We start from the raw sequence: 15,242 nt of genomic DNA on the forward strand, positions 1-15,242 counted from the left end.
CCCATGTAGTAACTGACCAGGATAGCTAGGATTCACACACACACACACACACACACACACACACACACACACACACACACCATGTAGTAACTGACAGGGATAGATAACATTCTCTCTCTCTCACACTCACACTCACACTCACGCTCACCTCTATGTCCAAACTGAAAGAATTCTGATACATCTTCAGCTTGCTTTGAATGTACAGTCATAATGATTCTTATATGCTTTGCCCTCTTAGCAGCTAAACTGCAGCCTTTCTCCTTCTCGTCACACATCTCCCTGTTCCCAGCATCCTTGGGCCAAGGCGGTTTTAAAAAAAATAATAATAATCTGACAAAAGCAGAAGGGTTTTGTTCACCATTTGCGGCACTGCTATGCCCACCCAGCGAGATGGATTCTACTGCCTACTTCGTGTCCTGTAATCATCCACTTAATTGCAAACCAGATGCTGCTTGAAGAATCACTTCATACTGGTGAAGAATGTTATCACATTGCATGAGACGAGGCTGAGCAGAACCTTTTGAAGAGGCACAATGCTGTGTAATACTAGCAGAAAGTACACTGGATATGGTGACATCTGAAACCTGCCTAGGCAGAGGTGGTGTTTGGACAGGCCAGGTAGGGCACTGGCCTTGGACTTAACGCTCATCAGAGGGCCCACCGAATCTCCCAAAGTTTTTTGGTGTTACCCCTGGGCTGGGAGGTGACACTGGACCATCGCCGTTCTATCCGTGTAGGAAACCAAGGAAGAATGGTTGTACCCTATCCTTCTTCCTAACATATGTGCTCCCCCCACCTTATTCTTCCAAGAGAGCTCAGGCCACAGTACATGACTTCCCTCTCTCACACACCCATTTCCTCCCTGTTTGAGAGATTGGGTTATATATTCTGATTTTATCTGTGCGTACGTTTCCTACGCACGGATTTCTCAGAAACATCCAGCAGGACAATGTGAGAATAAATAGGAAGCTGGAACTATATGGACTTTTGGTCTGATCCAGCAAAACCACTATTATGTTTCTGTGTGTGTGCATGTGCATTTATGTACCAATGCAGAGCAATATATACTTCCACAGCCTGAGGCCTGGCCTAGGTAAACAGTTCACCATGTGGTAAAACTGTTCGTGGTTTATGCCTCTCCAGAATGCCATTTGGGTTTGCCCAATGCTCCTCCACTTTAAAGATATTTGCCCTATTTTTTTGCAACAGAGGCCAGGCCTCAGGTTGTGGAAACACTGAGATGTTTGCTCTCTGGGGTGATGATTTGGCACCTATCAGATGCCTGACAGAGGTTGTCCGGCTTATATATTTGTTTTCCCTTTGCTTTGTAAGCCTAATATGACAGAAGCAGCCAGGCCTGTTGTAGCTTAAAGTTCTGCTTTTTTTGCAATAGAAAAACAAACCTTAACCCAGAGCCCCTGAGGTGATTGGAAGATGGTAAGAAAATCTGTTTCAGTTTTCACTGGAGAAAGAATGCCATCTGGTGGAGTCAGGCCATACCAGCTGCTCTGAGCCAGAGCAGGCCAGGGAAGGGGGGGCGCATTTAGGCATCCACTGTGTTTTTCCTTTTTCTTATGGTGAAGCCAGCTTGTCTTCCTGGTAGATAGCTGCTGGATCAATCAGGCCCAGCTGACCTTGCCCGCCTTAAAAACTAAAAACAGAGCTGTGGAATAAATGGTGGCACTTCAGTAGATTTTGAACCTTGACAGCCGAGAAGCTTTATTTAATCTGATCAGCTCACACGAGAGATTTCAAATTGCCTTCAGCAAAGACATGCTGCCATTCGCTCACTGGCGTTTGGGTTTTTTGAAGGCTAATGTTATTTGAGGAGGGGGGAAAGAGGCTAACTAGGTTTTTATGTGTTTAAATGAAATGAAACGAGATCTCTGGTGACCAAATGAAGAAGAAAGAGGGATATGATTGCCTTATCCTTGAATTAGCTTTGCTCAGTTCTGTTGCGCTAGTTATTCATCCCTTCGAAAAAGAAAACATTACCGTGATTTAAAGGCTATGGCATTTCCTCCTGTTATGATTTGAAGTCATGGGATGCTGTGACAAATCACTTCTGTGTCTTAAGCTCTAAGGTCACAATCCAGTGAGCCTTAACCCTGATATGCGTTAGAAATCATGTGGATGGCACCCACACAATGAGGGAGAGTGGGAGCATACTGGCAATCTCCACACCCCCATCAACATGCTCCCTGCATGTTCCACCTTTATCTGTACTGTCATGTGCTGTACCTGAAGATTCTCCCCATGATTGAGAATGCTGAACATCCAGCATTCCAGATCAGTGGAAGAAAGTATCTCTGGGTACAGCAAATAATCATTGCAGACTGCACCAGCTGCAGAGGATGAGCTTATCAGAGCATTCATGCACTTATGAGAGGACTCAGAATTGGGCCATGCCCCAGTGTTCAGCAGACCCTACTGTGGAGCCTGGTACACACAAACACAGTACACAGAGGTGTGGAGCTTCACGAGCACATCAGTGCTTCCCTCCCGCCCACATTATGTGGATGTTCTCCTTATGGTTTATAACATCAGAACAGAGCTTTTGAAATTGCACATTCACATCTTGGAAACGGTACCCTCTTTAAAAATCCAACACATGGCGCATCTCAGTGCTATAGATTTGAACTACCGAAGTGGTTACTTTCCAGGATCCTATGCGGCACCCTTGGTTGTACTGAATACTTTAAGGTGAAATAAATAAATGAAGATTTTAGTTGGTGGCATCAGACCAGTACAGCTGCTGAACCCAAAAAAAAGTAATCCAGAAGCTGATGAGTTATGCAGGCAAAACAGGAGGGTAGTTAATATGCCTCATGGCTCAATTCTATCCAACCTTCCAGCACTGATGCTGCGTGTCAACAGAGTGTGTGTTGCCTCCTGCGATGGAGGGGAAATCACAGAGGCCTCCTCAAGGTAAGGAAACATTTGTAGGTAAGGAGCTGCATTTGTGTCAGTATTGGTAATGGAAAGTTGGATAGGATTGGGTCCTTAGTTGTCTATCCTGCCCAATACTGTATAAGCAGTTGGGATGGTGGATAGCAAGGAAAATACCTGGGAACCAAATAGAGTGAGTCAGCCCTGCATATCCCTAGATGCAGACTTCTTGTAGGTTCTAGATCAGGGGTGCCCAAACCCCGGCCCTGGGGCCACTTGCGGCCTCTCAATGCAGCCCTCAGGGAGCCCCCCGTCTCCAATGAGCCTCTGGCCCTCCGGAGATTTGTTGGAGCCCATGCTGACCCGACACAACTGCTCTCAGTGTGAGGGTGACTGTTTGACCTCTTGTGTGCTTGTGGGATGAGGGCTTCCTCCACTGCTTGTTGTTTCCCATCTGTGATGCAGTAGCGGCAGCAAAGGAAAGGCCAGCCTTGCTTTGTGCAAGGCCTTTTATAGGCCTTGAGTTATTGCAAGACCTTCATTCATTCATATAAGTTCATCTTTAATATATTCATTGATGTAAATTTATTCAAATTTTAAATGTAAATTAATTCTTCCCCCCCCCCCCCGGCCGCCGACACAATGTCAGAAAGATGATTTGGCCCTCCTGCCAAAAACTTTGGACGCCCCTGTTCTAGATCATCTACTTGGGCCAGGATACAAGTCAAACTAGGCCAGAATCCCATGCAGACTTGGAAACAAGAGAGAGAAAGAAGGCCCTTCCCACAATTTGATTTGTAAGTTTTCAAAGGAACTTGAAGACTTGGCATAACAAAATGCATGCAAGAGAATGTAATTTGTTGCTGCTTCTGGAAGTCTCCTCCAATATGGTTGATAAGATAACATTAGGCCATAAGCCCCATCAAGCACAGCGCAACTTACATCTGATCATGCATGCAAAATAGGCTGTCATTTGGAATGATAGGAACATTAACGATCCTACCTGAAATTGGGCTTCATGGGGCAGCCTATATATTTATAATGTTTTGCGCTTCTCTCCCAAAGTGCACAGCCCTAGCCTTTGTTGAGACTTTGCCACTGCATAGCTGCTCCCAGTCTTAGGGAATCCAAACTGTGCAAAAGGTTTCTCCCTGTCCACATACTGACAGTTCCTCATATCCTGTCAATCATGATTTGAGCTAATTTCAGGAGCAACAACTCTCCTGCCCGACCTCCTCTTTGGCGGTGATGAAATCCAAACGTCAGTGTCAGTGACTTCTTCAAGAGCAGCATTAAGTTATAAAAGCTTGTTGTACCTTGGATGATGGGCTGAGGCAGCTTCCGTTCTGTTTTAGGGTTCCAAAAATCTTCTGTGGTGGTGTGCTTTGTCCATGGGGTGGTCATCCAGTGACCAGGAGGCAGAGAGCAAATGAGGGAGGGGGGGGAAGCTTCCGGCCTTCTTTCAGCTTCAGAGAATGAGGTAGTGAGGGAGTTACTAAGTCACCAAATTCCTCCTCCAGCCTTCCTTGGGGAGGCCCCTGGGTATTTCAGCAGATCCCTCTTCCTGCAGAGGACCAACCACATGCAGCCATTGGCTTCTGGCAACAGCCTTCTCCTCATTGACTGGTTGCAGGGCTTTTAAACTGCAGCCTATCATGCATGCTCCCATGGCTCTTCCTCCCATTCAGATCCAGCATCCCCATCACTATACCAGAATCAGTGCAAGCCACTTGGGTTGTCCCTGAGTGACTTGCATTGCCTCCTGCAGCAGTGTCATCCACGGGCCCAGCATTACTGAGCTTGTGTCAGGGCTAGCATTGCTAGGAATCTTCTCTGAGCTAGAAGTGCCTCCAAACAAAGCAACTTGTGTTTGGTAAAATTATGCAAACACGGGGAAAGAGGCAAAAAAATCTTTCAAAACAATGTGATCAAACACAGATCAGAGAACAAGAGTGTCAAGCTGCCTGGTCCCTCAAATCACTTCAACTAAAACGAACTTCAGCTTCCACAGACCTGGAAGATTATCCAGGGAAAGTGAAATAAACAGAATGATTGCTACCTAATTGTGTCATTTATGTTTAGAGTAGTTTTACTTCATTGTTGGGATTTCTAAAGACTCCTGATCTCATATGTGTTTAGCCTCCACTATCATTTTAATCATCTCTTTTCAGAATTTGATTGCTGCTCTTTAGAACTTTTGCTTAGTCTGGTATTATAATTATAAAGCACTGGAGAACACAAACAGGGTTTAATATCTCAGGCATACCTGAGAAATGGGAAGATGAGTTCAGAGCTATGACTTTAACTATGTAATGCATTGTTTCTCAAACTATGGGTCAGGACCCACTAGGTGGGTCATCAGCCAATTTCAGGTGGGTCTGCATTCATTTCAATATTATATTTTTAATATATTAGACTTGATGCTACCATGGGACGTGACTGCATTTGGGGAAATGCTACAGACCTGTACTTTTAACAAGCTACTATGTATATTCTTTTAACAATGGTAGTAAATGGGACTTACTCCTGGGTAAGTGTGGTTAGGATTGCGAAAAATGTTCCTGCTTGATGATGTCACTTTTGGTCATGACATCACTTCCAGTGGGTCCTGACAGATTCTCATTCTAAAAAGTGGGTCCTGTTGCTAAATGTGTGAGAACCACTGATGTCATGCATTCAGACTGTAGTCTTCAGCCTTTTACTTCAGAGAATTCCCATTGATTTCAGCAGAATGACTCATAGGTAATGACTTGGGCATTACCTATGATGGGGAATAACTCTTTGTAACATACTGCAACGCTTTGTTGTTGTGATGCCAACAGATACCTTCTACACAGGACTGTATCCAGGATGGGCCCAAGATATGTCCCACCTGCAAAACCGGTTTACTAATTCTAAGAATAATTTGAAAAATAGGCTTTTTGATTGGTGAGATGATGACATTTAAAGAATGGAAGCTTAAAAAGGAAAAAAAAAAGTGACTGATGTTGCACCCAAAGTAGCAGCACTTCTGAAATTAATGGCCCAACCCTATCTCAGTCAGCGTGCAGTGTGCATGGTTGCTGATGCAACACCCACTGCATTCCAAGAGCCAGGCCAGCTGAGGACCAAGAGAGGTAACACAAACTTTTACTTACCTCCTCTGCTGCTCCATGGTTCCTTATGGATCTACTCACAGCTCTTTTGCTGGAGTGGATCTGTCAAGCTGAAGGGGGAGTGTCTCCCATGCCACCCAGATCAACCCCCATCCCACCCTGAAATGATCTGCCCCTGAAATGCCACCAAATTTATCTCTCCACTGGCCGGGGTCAGTTGATACCAATCTGCGGGCCCCTGTCAGTAGCATGAATGGTGGAGAGGCAGCCCGGCTGGCAGCCCTTGCGGTTCACCAGCACAACACACAAATAAGATTGGGCTGTCAAAGTAGCTGAAGTGCAAAGTATGAGTTTTCAGTGCTAACAATTCTAAACTGCCATGTGCAAAGTAACTCTCGGAGTCTGAACGCAGCCCAGCATGGCAGGCGATCAGTTTCCTTTGGAGGCCTTTTACATCTCTCTTCCGTTACTAGGAGCTAAATACAACTTGTTTTCAAAACTGCTTTCTACAGAGACTGATACAGAGTATCTATCAAGGAAGCAAGCAAGGAAGGAAGTAGACTGCTAAGTGTAAGCTGAACATGTGCCTTGCTGGTGCTTCAGAACTGTCTTGTTAAAAACTGGGTCCCAGTAGCAGTTGCTTTCCTGTCCTCAGTGTTTGATCCTCAAATTCCCCACCATTTATTACTGGTGCCTCCTTTGCAGGACTAGGGAACTGCTCTTTGGACAGATGTAGTAGAGTGGGAGCAGCAGGGACAAAGGATGCCAAATGGAATCCATCTGATATGGAAAGCAGTACCACAGGCTTATAGGATTTCTTTTCCTGGAGGGCCTTCTCATACAGCGCTGTATTTGGCTGCAGAGATAACAGAATTACGGGAGAGAAATGATGGGAGTAGCAAGCATATATTTACAGTGCTTTGATTATAAAGAGGCTGAATTTCCCTGTACTGTGGGATGATATCAAATGATGGCTCATTCATTATACTCCCAACATGTTTTGAAGACTGAATAAAGGATGTAACCGTGAAAACCGTGAGATGGATTTTCAGGTACAAATCACAGTGGGAACATTTTATTGGCCAGGCCGTTTTAACCTGATCTACAGTCTTTGGAAAACGAAGAGGCAGTTTGGTGTCAATGTGACTGATACATGAAGAAAAATGTTTTGGCTTAGGCTTCAGGTAGCAAAATCAAAGGTGGCCATGTTGGTACACTGGAAGACAAAAGCTACAATTTAAAATAGGGTAATGCTATTAGGAGCAAAAGTAACCAAATATCCAACAATGAGCTCCAAGTTCTGCAGAACTCTTCATCAGGAAGATTTTAATAAAAGGATGGGGAGGTATGTTGCAGTTTGTAAAGACTGCAGACTGTTGGGATTCCTGCAATACACCATCTTTTCTTCCCCCTCCCCATTCTTTTGTTTACAATGCAGCAGTACCCTACTTTGGGCTGTGGATTTTGTAGGTGGTCCTATCACTTGTTGCACAGTTCACAGTATGTACTGCATTTACAGGTAATGGCCTGATCCTATTGATGGGGTCCGCTGCCAGAATTAGTGTTCCAGTGGTGGAAGATGCTTTCCAGCTGTCATAAAAGACAATCCAGGAGCATGCATAGCCATGCACTTCCAAACTGTTGCTGCCAGAGGCTGTGTATGCTGGCAATGGTGAGTCAGCAGTGGGTTGGAATGGGGTGGGGAGAGGTGGAACATGGAGAGGGCAGGATGCATGTTGGGAGGCAGGAGGGAGTGGCACCCAGGGTGGGTGACTTATGTTGGTTGCTATCTCCTTCCTCACCTCCTTCCTTTCCTTGGACTTGCACCAACTAAAGAGCTGGCGCAGCTCCAAGGAGACCTACTGGTGATCAAGAGGCTTATGGGAGGTAAGGGAAAATATTTTCCATTGCCTCCCTCAAATTTCCAGAACTCCCCCCCCCACACACACACACACAACAGCATGCAGTATAGCCTGTTTTAGGCACAGCTGCATCTGATGATGCAGGAAAGAATAGGGTTGGGCTGTAATTGTGTGGGTTTTTTTCTGTAATACATTCAGTAAATATAATGTTTTTGAGAGAGAGGGAGAGATCCCAAATTCCCTTGCAATATTGAATCAACATTGAACCTGTAGCATAGGTATGCATCAGGAACATACAGCTAGGGCTGCCACCACTTATTTAGAGATAGAATCCTGTGTCTTTAGAAGCTGTAGCAGAAATTCCCAGGCAATCCTTCTTTTTACCCTACAAATCCAGTGACGGGGAAAGCTGCACCTCTTGAAAGTCTGCCTGCCATGCAGTTGTCCAAGATACATTGATCCTGGCTATTGAAGAAGATGAGAACTCAATCTACAGCTTTTGAACATTCAGTCCTTGACAAATATTATTTTGCAAGTACCATTGTGACTGGAAAGTACAAGCCCTGTTCTCCAAAGGCAACATGTCATTGTGTAACTAGTCTGCAATGGAAGACTTTGAAAATCTCTAAAGAGTGATTGATTGTGCTATAGGAGCAATAATTATTACAACCACTATAACTAATCATTGTCATTGATTAGTAAAAAGGGAAAAAAGTAAAAAGGGAAAAGATCTCACAGCAAGTGAGATCTTAGCATCAACCCCGCTTCTCCTCCCCCATATCAATTTTTTTTCTTAAATAAACAAAGTGGCCCCATCCTTGCGATGGAGCGTGCCTGAGGCATCCACGCTAAACCTATTATCCTTCTGCATTAGCTTACTGAGTACTGAATAGCTGGCAGAGACAGATAAATAGTGAGCAGCGATTATTCTATTGGGTTCTTACAGAGGATGGAGGAGTGTGAAATACTTGAAAATGGGGGCTGTGTGCAAAATAAGCCAAATTAAGATTCCCAGAACTATTTCAGCTTCTGCACTTCCTGTGGTTTTGCGTTCAGATTTGCAGCTTGAGCATTATCTCAGCAAAGAAGTTAATGTCCTTGTCGTGGTGTGTGTGGGTGTTTAGAGTACATACTCTCTGCCTCTTGTGGGGGGCCTGTGTGTGTGGTGCTGTCAAGTTGTGTATTGCATGAGGCCCGCATTCTTGACTAGAGGATGAGTGCCAGCCAAGGTTCTAAATCTAACTAGACGTTTCATTGCTTCACAGGCTGAATCCTCAAACACTGGCAGCCCCGATCAGAGCAAAAGCATTAAAGCCTGGAGAGGCAGCAGAGGAGTCTAGTCATGTACTGTAGAAAATTGCTTATGTGGGTTGTTAGAGTTCACACAGCAAAAAAAAAAAAAAAAAAAAAGATGTCGCCCAACACAGAGGAGCCATAGAGCTAATATTGTGATGTATATAACTCATGGAAAAGCAGAACACACCGTGTGTGTGTGTGTGTGTGTGTGTGTGTGTGTGTGTGTGTGTGTAAGAGCTTCTGGTGGAAGAAGGTACGATTTAAAGTCTAATAAATGTTCAGCAGAGGAATGGTCCTTGATCTGTGCAGCTCTCACAATTAGCATGAAATTGCTCCAGTTCTGTTTCTGTTCCTTGCTGGTTGTTCTCCAGGACTGTTTCACTGTTTTCAACCACCTGTGCAACACAATTATTACATAAAATTCTCAGATAAATTTAAATTTAAAAAACAGTGACTTAATATTATGATGCTTTAGAAAAATATGCTCACAGCTCAATCCCATCAGATTGGGGCTGCTGGTAGAACAGGTGTTGCATTGTTGGACACAGCTGGAAGTGCCTAGATCTGGTGCGTGATGCACAATGTCACTCTTGCCAATGCCACTGGTGAGCCCATGGAAGCCACCAGTCACTTGCATCTGTGCATGTTAGCCAGTAGTGAGGACACTGTTCATTTACTTGTTGGGAGGGTGGAGGTTGAATTTAGGCAGCCCCCCCACTCCTTCTCCCTCCGCTGCATACGTTGGGTTCCTCAGAATTTGGGCAGTCTGGGTAGTCTGCTGCCAGGTCATTGGCTAGCCACCCACCTTCCCTTTCTCATCAGCCACTCCACAACTGGGCCACTGTGTCTCCTTGGAGTCTATCCTTCTGATTCCTGCTGCTTGAAATGGCAGAGGGTTGGGAAAGATGGCTACCCCCACTCTACTCCACTCTGACTTCTTTCCCTGCCCTCTGCCTTTTCAAAACATGGGGAGCAGGAGCAGGGGAGAAGCAGGAATAGTAGTTATAGCCATGGCACCAGGTGAGCCACAACCAGGTGAGGGGAAATGGTGGAAGATCTGTGGAGGTAAGGGAAAATCATTGGAGCGGAGGAGATTGCCAAGGCAGAGGGGATGCATCACAAGTGGGGACACGGGAGGAAGGCAGGGGAAATTAACCTGGGGCATACTTTACATGGCACATTAGTGCAGTGTGTGGAGAAGCACATGGCCTGATTACGTCAGGTCCATGGTGAACCAGGCCTGAGCACAACAGCTCAGAATAACCCTGACCCAGGGAATCAGGTGACACCAGAAAGTCTGTATCATGCAAATATAATTAAATTTACAGATCTGCTTCTCTCAGTCTGCGCACCTGGTAAGTGAGGGAGACCAGCACTTTCCACTTCTGTGCCATCAACCTACCAGATGTTTTGCTGCCTACCTGGTTTCTTGTAGCCTGATGGCCACCTGCATGCTTGCTTGGCTTACCTGCTTGGCTTCTCTTTGCTTGCTTCTCTCCTCTCTCCAAGGAGTAGAAAATATTTCTTTACCCGCGGTAATAAATCTGTGGAACTTCTTGCCACAGGATGTGGTGATGGCATCTGGCCTAGATGCCTTTAAAAGGGAATTGGACAGGTTTCTGAAAGAAAAGCCCATTGCAAGTTACAAGCCATGATGGGTATTTGCAACTTCCTGGTTTTAGAAGTAGGCTACCTCAGAATGCCTCATGCAGGGGAGTGGCACCAGGATGCAGGTATCCTGTTGACTTTTGTGCTCCCTGAGCCATCCAGTGGGCCACTGTGAGATACAGTGGGGCTCTTATTATGTTCTTACCAAGGATCAACCAAAATTGGAAGATGGGGCCATTTTTCCACAGAAATCCACAGCTTGGAGCTGGGGAAACAGAGCTGGAGGCATGTTCCTGAATGCTTTGCACGAATGAGTAATTATAAACACAGCATACAGCCACTGTGCGATACAGGAAGCTGGACTAGATGGACCTTTGGCCTGATCCAGCAGGGCTCCTTTATGTTCTTTTGTTCTTATGTTCTCGGTTTCACCTGAGCACAACAGTAATCGGTTTCACCTGAGCACAACAGTAATCGGTTTCACCTGAGCACAACAGCACAACAGTAATCGGTTTCACCGATTACACAGGCCTACACAACTGAGGGTCAAAAAAGTTTTTTCCAAACTTTACGGTGGTTTGATATGGATTGGGGTGCCAATTCCAAAATGGCGTTTTGCCCTATTGCATCTAGTTTTGGAGACATGGCATAGCCTCTTTAGTGAATGGTTCAAGCAGCTTCCTCATGAGGAAGCCATGGTGTAAGCTTCCTCATGAGGAAGCTGCTTGAACCACTCACTAATGAGGCTATGCCATGTCTCCAAAACTAGACATGGTAGGGCAAAACAGATGCCATTTTTTGAATCAGCATCCCAAATATACCCAGGAACTGGTGTAATGTTTGATGAAGCAAAATGTGTGTTGTCCTGTGTTACCAAAGTCCACAGGGGCGTTTGGTTTTGCATGGTGGATTGTTATTTACCGTTTGCAGCATGTGTTTATTTAGCAATATCACTAAATGCCTGAAGCTCCGTGACAGGTGCAGGAACAAAAGAGTTTATTCCTCTCATTCACCCCTAGGTAGGTCAGCACAAGGGAACTCTAAGAAATTCTTGTGACGCTGCTTCCAAAACAAAATGCCTCATTTGTATTCTTTGCATCAGAAGGAAGTGTGAATAGCATCACAATAAATTTATAAAGGACAGTATTAGAGGCATCAGTAATAGAGTTCACAAAATATAGCCAAGGAAAAATATGAGGACGAAAATGCAAAGCCATCCCTCCTGCTAGAGATAAACTGTAGACTGTCCAAAGCTCAGTTAATTATAGGATAGGCTCGATTATATTGTTTGTTGAATTTTGCTGCCTGCAGGGATAGAAAGGGGCTGCCCCTTTATTAGCTGCAAAACCAACACTCTGAAGGTCATTAGGAAGGAATTTGTGGATCAAGCATTGAGCCTCAGACCTCAGAGACCTGGATTCAAATTCTCACTTCCTTGTGGACTCACTGGGTGGCCTTGGTTCAATCACAGACTCCATTTTAAAGCCGAAATCTGTACAACATGTTAATAACCAGCCTCATAGGACTGCTTGCAAGGATGAATGAAATAAAGATTGAGCCATTACGCATACAAAAAGGAAAAGAGCTATTCCAGAACAGTGGTTAAAAGCACAATCCCATGCATGTCTACACAGAAGTAAGTCTCACTGAATTCAGTGGGGTATAATGCAGCAACTGTTACCCTGCACATGCCCAATCTTGTCTGATCTTGGAAGCTAAGCAGGGTCAGGCCTGGTTAGTACTTGGATGGGAGACCGCCTGGGAATACTGGGTGCTGTAGGCTTATACCATAGTCTTTCGAGACTGAAGGTTGCCAACCATTTAAATGGGTATAGGATCACAGCCCTAGCTTGCTAAAGACTTCTGGCATCAGTCTATCAATTGGACACAATGAAGTAGCCTTCAGACAGTCACACCTAATTCTCTTTCATTGACAAATGCTTTATTGCAGTTTAATTACAGCTATTTTTAAAAAAATATGTAAATAGTTCTGCATACAATTAAACCAAATTACAGCTCTCCTCCATTTCATATACTGAAAAATTAAATGCGTAAACCTTGTCACCAGTAAGTAGTAGTAGTGGAAAGATGGAACAAGAGAGAAGTGCATAGAAACCCTTATAACAAAAATAAATCAAATTTGCTCCAAAGCAATCAAAAGAATCAGATTGTCCACATACTCGCCTTCTGGGGCCATAGCAAGAGGCAAACTGTCCCAGCAGGGTTATCGATGATCTGGTGTATGCAGGTCTTTCTCCAGCTTGTAGAGATTTGAGGATTCAGGGGGCAGAGCTGTCCTTCCCAGCAACTGTAGTTTTCATCAAGGTGATAAAAATTTGTCAACTGACTGGGGGGAAAAAACTAGCCTCATTGGTTAACATTTTTAAGTGCAGCTTCGAAAGGGATATGAAACTTTTCAGATTATGGGGACAAATATTATCAACTGCTGGCATCTGCAAAATGCACAGCTACAATACCTGATTGAAAAGTTGGCAACCCTGGAACAATAACTTCAGCAGGTGTGACTTCATCTGCACAAGATAGCCACTTCTCGGACAGCAACTTTGCTACTCATGTAGAAAGGCCACCCCTCCCCCCGAAGATACAATTTCCACTCTACCAAAAAAGGCCTTGCTTCTCTGTATCATTCCAATTTTAGTATGTGTGCTGCCATTACAGTGTTTCTCAACCAGTAGTATGGGTTCCACCAGTAGTACTAGAGGTGGTATCTGGTGGTACTTGCAGGACCCCTGGACATCTGCCACCCAGCAGTGAGATCAGGAATGTGAAACACCAGTAGGAGGCTTGGCTCAGTGGGCAGAGCCCAAAAAGTCCTCCTGTCCATCCTGAGCCTCTTACTGGTGTTTGTTGGTTGCATCTGGACTCCCAGCCCAGAAGTAACAGGCAATTATGTCATCACCAGTTACTTCCAGGGGTACTTCCAGTGAACAGCTGGCCCATGTGAAGTGGTGTATGGTGGAGGACAAACCTTGAGAAACACTGCCTTATCTTCTCTCTCTCTCTCTCTCAGTGTCAGCAAGAGCCCTATGATTTAGCCTGTCCTTGTTGCTAGGCAACGAGCATAGACGATAGACTTGAAGACTTACAAAAATAAGACCCAGTGAGTTCAATAGGACTGCTAAGTATGGTGAGGATTGCAGCCCTTGAAACACATAAGAATAAACAGGGCCTTCTAAATCACTGATGTGATCAGTGAGGTGTAACAGAATACCCCTATTCTTACTGAGGCACTAGACATAGGTCTTTTCACCCAGGGTTAATGTCAGGAGAGCATGAAGTCCCAGTAGGATTATAAAGCCTTTTTTCCTCCTTCACCCCCACCTTCACAAAAAGCTACATGGTGTGTAGCACTTTCTGAAGGATAGGATTCTCTGTCATCTAAGGGCTGGTGCACATGTTCCAGCTGTCAAGTAGCATCTTCAGCTTATGCTAAAAACACTATCTGGACCCAAATGACCTGGCCCAAGCCTTGTGACATCCTGCCATCAAAGGTAAAATAAGCCTGGATGAATAAAAGATCCCCCTCCCCCAAGGTTATCCTTGGGGTAAAACTGATCAGGACATTGAAAGATTCTTGGAAACTGGAGGAGTGGGTGACTCCTGACCAATCTGAACTCACTCACCCCATAGGCAAAAATGCACTGAGCGGGTGTTGAGTTCCAAATTTGTACCATCGCTTCGCTCTATGCATGTTACGTGAGACTCATGCTTTGTCACACCTGTACCCTGCCCTGCTGCTTCAGTGACCATGCCAAACAGCAGGTGCTAGGAGAGGTATTCTGCCTCTCTCCTATCTTGTCCTTTCCAAGGCTGATCTATATATCTGTCCTTTCTATTTCCAATGCCCCACCTTGCTTTCTCTTGTTGTTTCTCTTTCAAAGTAGGAATGTTTCTATTTTTCCATCTATTTACTTGAGTAGAAGGAAGTTGGATTCCCCAGTCTCTTTTCTTGCTTGCTCTACATCAGTGGTTCTCACACATTTAGCACTGGGACCCACTTTTTAGAATGAGAGTCTTGTCATGGCTCACCGGAAGTGATGTCAGGAATGGAAGTGACATCATCAAGCAGGAACATTTTTCACAATCCTAGGCTGCAATCCTACCCACACTTACCCAGGAGTAAGTTCCATTTACTATCATTGTTAAAAGAATATACATAGTAGCTTGTTAAAAGTACAGGTCTGTAACATTTCCCCAAATGCAGTCACATACCATGAAGCAATAAGTCTGATATATTAAAAATAAAATAGTGAAATGAATGGGGACCCACCTGAAATTGGCTTGCAACCCACCTAGTGGGTCCCGACCCACAGTTTGAGAAACACTGCTTCTGGTATGCTTGATTGTCATCAACCCATTTTTTAGAATGCTTATAACGTCCCCCTTAAAGACAATGTTTCCAAAATAAAGCATTTTCTGCAGTGGCTTTTTTACAAAATGTGGGTGGCAGCCATTGAGCCTCTCAAGTAAG

General features: G+C 44.7%; 1 protein-coding gene and 1 pseudogene across 1 annotated transcript in view; both read left to right on the forward strand.

Moving 5' to 3' along the window:
* LOC136638567 (zinc finger protein 235-like) overlaps positions 1 to 15,242 on the forward strand; it is a 95,450-nt gene that overhangs the window by 27,617 nt on the left and 52,591 nt on the right. The window contains exon 4 of the mRNA XM_066612606.1: positions 347 to 366. Within this exon, the coding sequence (XP_066468703.1) occupies positions 347 to 366 (20 nt within the window). The remainder of the gene's footprint in view (positions 1 to 346; positions 367 to 15,242) is intronic.
* On the forward strand, positions 12,414 to 12,533 carry LOC136642844 (5S ribosomal RNA; annotated as a pseudogene).

The sequence above is a fragment of the Tiliqua scincoides genome, chromosome 2 (genome assembly GCF_035046505.1).
Source record: "Tiliqua scincoides isolate rTilSci1 chromosome 2, rTilSci1.hap2, whole genome shotgun sequence".
Taxonomy (NCBI): Eukaryota; Metazoa; Chordata; class Lepidosauria; order Squamata; family Scincidae; genus Tiliqua; species Tiliqua scincoides.